Source organism: Chanos chanos, chromosome 5 (genome assembly GCF_902362185.1).
Source record: "Chanos chanos chromosome 5, fChaCha1.1, whole genome shotgun sequence".
Classification (NCBI taxonomy): Eukaryota; Metazoa; Chordata; class Actinopteri; order Gonorynchiformes; family Chanidae; genus Chanos; species Chanos chanos.
Window position 1 is genome coordinate 5,117,347 of NC_044499.1, and position 7,630 is coordinate 5,124,976.

Sequence of the window (7,630 nt, forward strand, 5' to 3'; positions counted from 1 at the left end):
CAGATAGGTTCCTTACATACAATCAGTGTTCAGACTGATGGTGCCTTCTTATTAGCCGAGTAGGACTTTTCCTAAGAACTGAGACCAGTCTCAATCTAAACACACACACACTCACACACACACACACACAAAAAAGCAATACAAAGACCAGAGGTATTACGAAACGTAATTTTTCCTTTATTCGTCAAAAAAAATAATGTGAAAGTGGCTGAGGATTTTCACTTCACGCTGTGTCCTCCGTTTTGGTTCTCTCGGCCACTCTTCCCCCAGACAAAGTCCATCTTGCGCACGTGAGCTTTCGACGACTTTGAGAAGGTGCTTTTGGCCACGTGCAGAGGCACTGACTTGCCGCTCAGGTAAAGCTTGTTCGCGCACCCGGGGACCCAGGACTCCGGGTTCGACTCCTCTGGCTTGGCCGCGAGACAGCTGGCGAAGGCGAAAATGTACCCGGTCATGAAAGCGTCAAACCCCGCCCTGTGGGTGCCCCCCTCCAGCTTCCTGTCCTTCGTACCGTCCCCCGTCTCCGGGGTCAGCGTCGCGCTGTGGGGCCCGTCGCTGGTGTCCGGCTTTGACTCTGAAACGCTGTTTCTGTTCTCTTCTCCGGCCGTTGTGTTCGGCGGGTTCTTATCCGCGGCCTCGGCTCCCGACACAGGTTGAGGGACCGGGGGACCCGTTCCCGTTCCCGTCCCCTCCTGGTCCTGCCGCTTTTCCTCTTGCTCCATGTCCTCCACGTTTGCCCGTTTGGAGTCGGGGGAGGCGCAGCGCTCCTTCTCCACTGGCGCGTTCGCCTCCTCTTGCACTGCCTTCTGTTTCTTCTTACGTTTTCTCTTCTTCCTCTTGTCCTCCCTACTCCTCTCGTCCTGTTGGATGATCAGGTCGGTGTCATGTGACATGGAACACCGAGAGCCGTTAGGACACCACCCGTAAGCCTGTCGAATAGAGCAGAATAATCGTTCAAAACTCTATCGTTTCATCTGTGAGGTTAGAAATGAATACATTTTTATATAGCTACCCCAACACTGTTGTTTCCTGGGAGTGTGAAACTCTGCTGGAAAGGAGGGATTCTGGGAGGCTCCGTCACAAGGCTAAAGCAATGTTTATATACTCTCCACAGAGTTAATCGTCATGACGGTAACATTATCATATGCTATGACAGATGCAAACACTCTGGCCTGTGAATCAAAAAGTCCTGCTGGTTTCGCCTTCTGGTGAAGGACTAGATTTTCTACACGAGAAATGAGGGTGTGTAGCACATAAGCTAATTAGTGGCATTTGGGACCCTTTTTTGGTCTTTGTGCTTATTGTATATCTGCGTAGGTTAGATGATCTCACACATGCATAGAGCTGCATGTATAGCGTGCACATAAGAGGGCTGAGATGAAATGAGTGTGACGATGTTCTGGCCTTAGTCCTGGTCAGGAGAACATTTGGGTGAGTTGAAGGCCCGAGTTGTACAGGTCAGCTTGGGACCCTCCACCACCGTTTTTTTTTTTTTTTTTTTTTTTTAAACCTTAACGAAACGTCGACTGGGTGGTAAAATACTCACAGAGAACTGGACACAAATGTTCTGGGGGGCTTGTTGGCTCTGCTGGTCTATGCAGGGTCTGTAGTCAACGTAGTTTTGCATGTGTCCAGCGTAGTTACAGAATTCCAGAAACATCCGAGGTCCACTCCCACCACCCTCGATGGATCTGGAATTGTCCAGTTTACTGTGGAGAGAACAACAGAAGCAGAAGCTAAAGCACATGAGGATGAGGATTTACGTACGAACCCCTTAGACGACGCTCCCCTCACAGGGGTCCTTCTTTCCTAACGCTTGACAGTTTCTCGACGAAAAGTCGTTGATGTTGACCGTATACCTGTGGCTTTATATCAGTTGTTTCCAACTGTACAACACACCATTTCTTGTAAGCGTATTCCAGGTAGGAGGCCGTGTAGCGCAGCTCGTACTCCGTGGCGTATTTGGTGTCGTAAACGCCGGAGGGAAACATCTGGGACAGGTCGGCGGTGAAGGTGCCCAGTTTCTCTGGCAGGTGAGCGTAGAAGCACTGGTACAGGAACACCATGTCAATCAAACCATTATGGACCACTAAGGGCTTACTGGCCCGGAGGAGTTCCACGTATAACGAACGCATGTTTATGCCATGGGCATCACCCCCCTGAGAGAGAGAGAGAAACAGACTAAGTTAAGTGAGTACTAACGTAATGTAAATCTCTGTGATTGCACACACACTGAACAGTGAGCAGTGAAATTGTCCTCTGCATTTAACCCATCCAACACACGGGTAGTGAACACACACACTAGACGCAGGAACAGTGGGCAGCGCCCGGGGGGGCATTGGTTAAGTGCCTTTCCCAAGGGCACGCAGCCGTGGATGTCAGTCCTGGGAATCGAACCGGCACCTGGGTCACAAGCCCGGTTCTTTAACATCTAGACCACAAATGACTACTGTCTAGAGGTGGTACTAGACACAACAGTGGATGATAAGTAAGACCATAAGAATATGTTTTGATTTTACTGATTACTGTGTTGCGGGAGAGTCATCATGTGAGCATTTCATTCAAATTTGACCAAAGTGATTTCTTTTACCAACTGAGGACAAACTAGCTTTCCAACGAACACCATTAATCACCACTATCACCATTAACACAGATGGATCCAAACCTTATCGTTGCCTTTATAATGCGGGATGCCTTGTGCATACTGTTTGTTGAAGTCAAAACCATGCTGAACCAGGAACTGCACTGACTGGGGTTCGATGATGTATTCCTCTGTACACAGCAATGTTAGGTTGTAAACTTGGACCAGGTACGTGGTGTCCGCCTGCAAAACGGGAAATGGGAATCGTCACACTTGTCTGTCACTGTTTTATCAGACCTTGGCCCAGAGCGCGTAAAATGGGGTTTTTTTTTAGATACTTACTTTGTCATCCAGTTTCTTGTAACAAGCGATGCCCAGTGACAAAATGGAGCGTGTGCGAGCGGCATGACATATAGCTTTATACCTGTCCTCAATGGACCTACAAATGAACATATCACAGCAGTGAACACACACAGGAATCCCAGACTTCCACATCTTAAATTCTCACCAGTGAGAAAAGTGCTGCAAGTAGCCTGACTCTTAGACATTTCAGCAACAGTTAAAAAAAACTGTTGTAAAAATTTTAACACCGTTAGAGAACTATAAAATGACAAAACTCAGGGATAACGTACTCAGCTAGTAGGTCCTTCCTTGCACCCAGACCACTAAGTTCCTGAAAAAGACAAAGGGAATTATCAATACTCATCCAGCTCACCAATAATTTCCATACTTAATTTCTCTTTAAACGTATGCTAACATGAGCCGTAGTTGGCTACATCAGCGCTGGAGTCACTAGTTGGCTTACAGCCAGTGCACTGGTTTGATTACAATTAAGAGTGGTCACTCTCACCGTATCCAAGGCGATGAACGAGGACGTTTTAATGGCTAGCACCATCGCAGGCCATAACTCCTTGAAATTATTGCTCTGGACGTCAATAACTGGAACTGTCATCGGCGATGTCATAGTTAGCGTTTCTTAGAGTTCTATCTATTTCACGAACCAAGGACAAAGTATGCAAGTCTTGCTTGTTTACTGAATAGAAACGTGACTCGGTTTGCGCAGTGGTGCAAAAAAATGTTATATAACTCTTATAAAATCATCGTTTGTGTGAGATATAATCGCAAATTTATTATGCACAATATGAAATAGCTGACAAGACACCCTTGGGTTTTCAGAGAAGAAAAAAATTTGAAACCGTTCAAATACTGAACCTTCAGGTGCGCTTCTTTGCAGAAACCTAGCTAACGTTAGCCACTACATGTGGCTATCTGTGTCTTCAGCAGGAAACGACCGCATTTGCTACGCATCCCTCTTAAGTGCCCTCTTATCACCGTGTTCGATTACTTTGTTCGGTTTCCTTCACTGTGGTGAATCCCACTGACAAAAATATAAGTGATAATTAAAGGTTGTCGCTGTTCAAGTTTCACATGTGAGTTTATGAAACTAATATACGTCATTAAGCGGTAAAGGACCTCGGCAGGAGTCTTCGAATACACTTTTAATTATACGTCTCGTGTAAAAACTGTGGTTTTTACATTTCCGTACGTTTCAAGAACAAATTCGATTGAGTGTCGTTCACAATCCGCTCACATTTCTCGCTGATATTGTTGCAATCGGCCTCTGTAGAATAACTTTCTTTTCAGGCACATACACAGACGCTTTACTCCACTGACTCGCCAGTGGCCCTTATCAGCGCCATTTTGGCTCAAACAAAGTCGGATTTCATTTATATCTAAACGGCTTTCTTTTCAATGTTGCTCTAAGTATTTTTAGACGACAGTTGATGTAGAGAACTGATAGCCAATATATTCGGCCTTTTGAAAGATTTTATACTGTTTATGATTCCAGTGCCAAGTTATTTTGACACGTTTACCACCAGCAAAAGACTAGCATTAGCTACGTATCAGCGTTAACGTTCACTTAATGCTACTAGCTCGTAGGGCTAGTTAGCCAGTTCTCTCGAGACATTTTATAATCAACTAAATTATGGGTGGATGTTCTGCTCCAAACTGCTCTAACTCTACAACAATAGGAAAACAACTCTTTCGCTTTCCGAAAGATCCTGTACGTATGAGGAAATGGCTTATAAACTGTCGGCGTGACTTTGTGCCAACCCCTTGCTCCAGGCTGTGTCAGGCAAGTCTGGATCAATTGTTGTAGTTAGCCGACACTCGCATAAAGTTGAGTTTATAAAGTTTGCTGTTTCGCACATGTTATCTGAGAGCGAATTATAATTTGCCTGTATAGTTTTAAAGGATGTCCGTCAGGCATTAAACTCAACTACTGCACTGTATGCATTAATTGTGTCGCTTTGCAGGACCATTTTGAAGAGAGTCAATTTGAAGAAATCGCCAGATCGCCAGCAGGGGGAAGGAAACTCAAACCGAATGCTATACCAACCCTATTCAACGTGCCTGACCCCCCCTCACCAATCACACCACATATTGTATTACCAATTAAACACGAGCCAGGTAAGATTTTTTTGGTTTATTTTATTAAAGGCAGTTTTAGCGTACCGCGTTTGACAAAATAACCAGCAAACCACGCTTTTCTTCAATTTCAAAATACGAGAACTCAAATTTTAGTCGTCAACTCGATAGTCAAGTGTTATCATAATTTGAACCTGGCTCTTGTTAAACTTCCATTCAGTGGAGAAGGACCTGAATGTTGGCGACCATGGTTACGCTCGCAGGCAACCCAAAGAGGATTTAGAAGACGAGGCAGGTCTTCAAAGGGCTGAAGAAGAACGGCCTTGTTCTCTCTGTCAGCACTACAAGACCCAGCTGGAGCAACAGCAGCAACACATAGCCAGACTCCAGAGAGAGGCAAGTGCTTCCATAAACATTCATTTATTTTTGGTTCCCTCAAAGGGACCTTTTGTTTAAACAAATAAAGAGATGTGGAGACAGCTAACCTTTATGGACCACACTTGTAATGGGACTATGTCCTTAGTCATTTTCCATCTTTATATTATGTGTTGTTTAACTTTTTTTTCTTTCTTTTTTTTTAAAGATAATGTTTATTTCTCTAAAGTCGCTAGATGAAATACCTCCAATAACAACAGTACACACAGTCTCACCTAAAGTACAGAAGTGTACTAGGTTATCTTATCCACATTGTTGTCCTGTTGCTCATCCGTAACGTGAAGTCTCTGTCATACAGGCAGAGGATATGAAAAAGCGCCTTCAGAAGCTGAATAAAATCGAGAGGGGTCTGCAGATGTTCCTGTACGAGGATCAGATCCGGGCCCTCACTCTGGCCAAGCGGTCCCGTCGGGCCGTTTGGTCCCAAGACACTGTCCTGACCGCTCGCAAGATCCGCTGCGCCGTCGGGGTCAAAGGGTACGAATTTCTCCGAGAGCTGGGATACCCGCTTCCTTCCTACAGGACTCTGTGCAATCGCCTGGAGCCTAAGATGATGGTGACGACCAGCATGCAAGAGGAACTGGCTGAGCTGGGGCTGGGCATCCTTACCGAATGCAACGGGTCGGAGGGAAACGCAGCCAATGACGAGGGACTTATCGGAGTGATGACATGAAAGCTGCGTGTTTTTTGTAATTAGGTTTGTCCTGTGTGTGTGTGTGTGTGTGTGTGTGTGTGTGTGTGTGTGTGAATGACTTAATTATTTCTGGTTGAAACACGTTGGCTTGGATTACACGTCAGAAATGAATCTATAGCAATACATTCATGCCATGAGAAGAAAGTCGGGAAGCATTTGCGTGATTAAGTTATTTTCAGCTGCTGTCTTCTGTGAAGGTTTAACTGAGGTTGGTCATTCAGTTGTGTTTCATTCAGTTGAATTTTTTTTTTTTTTTTTTTCATTCAAGGAGTTAGATAGGTTATTAATGACTTGCTTTCCTTTGAAACAAAGTCTTGCATCAATAACACATTAGTTGAGTGTTGAGAGGAAAGAGGATGTGGTTGTTTCTTTTTTTTTCTTTTTTTTTTACCCTTGCGTTTTTGACTGTACAGGACCTGTCGATGCAAAGTCAGTAAACACCTGCACCCTTTCACAAATGAACTTTAAATAACTTATCAGCCACAACAGCACACCGCTGTCCACCAAAAAAAAACACACACACACACACACAAAAATTCAACCACTGTGCAAAGTTCAACAGCTTCACTAGTCATGTAGTGCCACAGAACTAAATCATTTATAACTCTTTCCCTCGACTGAGGGTAAGTTTCCCTTTGTGTTTCATGATATTTACTTATTCCCTGTTCTTTCTGTCAGGAGAATTGAAAGGTAAGTATTTGACAGTGAAATGCCCTTTGAACCGTTGGTTGGTTTTTTTTATAAAAAAAAAAAAAAAATCCTCCTCTGCCATAGAGACTCATGCTGGATAGAAACCATCGTCGTTTTGTCAAAACTGCCGAAGAAACAAATTGTTCATCACCGTGTTGCTAAATGCCTTCAGTGAGACAAAGATAGCATTCTGAGAAATAAAACATCTCCTGGGAACTGAGCGGTGTTGTCTTTACTTTGGCTGTCGTATCAGTGAAATGAAAAATTCCTTTCATGTGACATTTTTGCTTTCTCTTCCCTTTGATGTAGTTTAACTACCAAATACCAAAGTTTTTCATGTCTGGTAATTCTCTCAGACTCTGAAGCGCTGAAACGTTTAGCTTCACATTATAGCCTTTCAGATTGAAGTCTTCTAAGGTGCTAGCGCACAGAAATTAAATATGTTTCATTCATAGGAACACAGAACAAAAAAAAATACATTTCACAGGAAAGATAAACATTGGAACAATTTTCCTCTTATGAAATTTGTTCAATTTTTAATGTCTCCAGCAGCCAAACACTTGAAGTTAAAAAAAACAAAACAAAAGAAAACAGTTAAACCACACTCTGCATAGTTGAATGCACTCTTGAAGGGTTTTTTTTTTTTTTGGATGTTTTACTAAAGAATGAATGTTATGGGAGTGGTAATATTTCATACGGTCTTTGAGGGAGGATGAGGAACTCAGACGGTTGGACCCAAAGCCACACCGTCCCAGTGGTGAGCTGTCAGGGTGTCTTGTGCTCAGTCACACCCCTGTAGG

At 43.9% G+C, this 7,630-nt stretch overlaps 2 protein-coding genes across 2 annotated transcripts; one reads left to right on the plus strand and one right to left on the minus strand.

Moving 5' to 3' along the window:
• Positions 1-165: 165 nt before the first annotated feature.
• Positions 166-4,016, minus strand: toe1 (target of EGR1, exonuclease). Its single transcript, XM_030774015.1, has 7 exons — positions 3,432-4,016; positions 3,214-3,254; positions 2,924-3,020; positions 2,666-2,824; positions 1,900-2,159; positions 1,547-1,709; positions 166-929 (listed from the first exon to the last, which is right to left on the minus strand). The coding sequence occupies exons 1-7, from the start codon at positions 3,543-3,545 to the stop codon at positions 219-221; spliced, it is 1,545 nt and encodes a 514-aa protein (XP_030629875.1). The 5' UTR covers positions 3,546-4,016; the 3' UTR covers positions 166-218.
• Positions 4,017-4,568: 552 nt separating this feature from the next.
• On the plus strand, positions 4,569-6,151 carry LOC115811694 (52 kDa repressor of the inhibitor of the protein kinase). Its single transcript, XM_030774016.1, has 4 exons — positions 4,569-4,718; positions 4,900-5,053; positions 5,232-5,411; positions 5,749-6,151. Exons 1-4 carry the CDS (start codon positions 4,569-4,571, stop codon positions 6,117-6,119), a joined length of 855 nt encoding a protein of 284 aa, XP_030629876.1. The 3' UTR covers positions 6,120-6,151.
• The last annotated feature ends 1,479 nt before the right edge of the window (positions 6,152-7,630 follow it).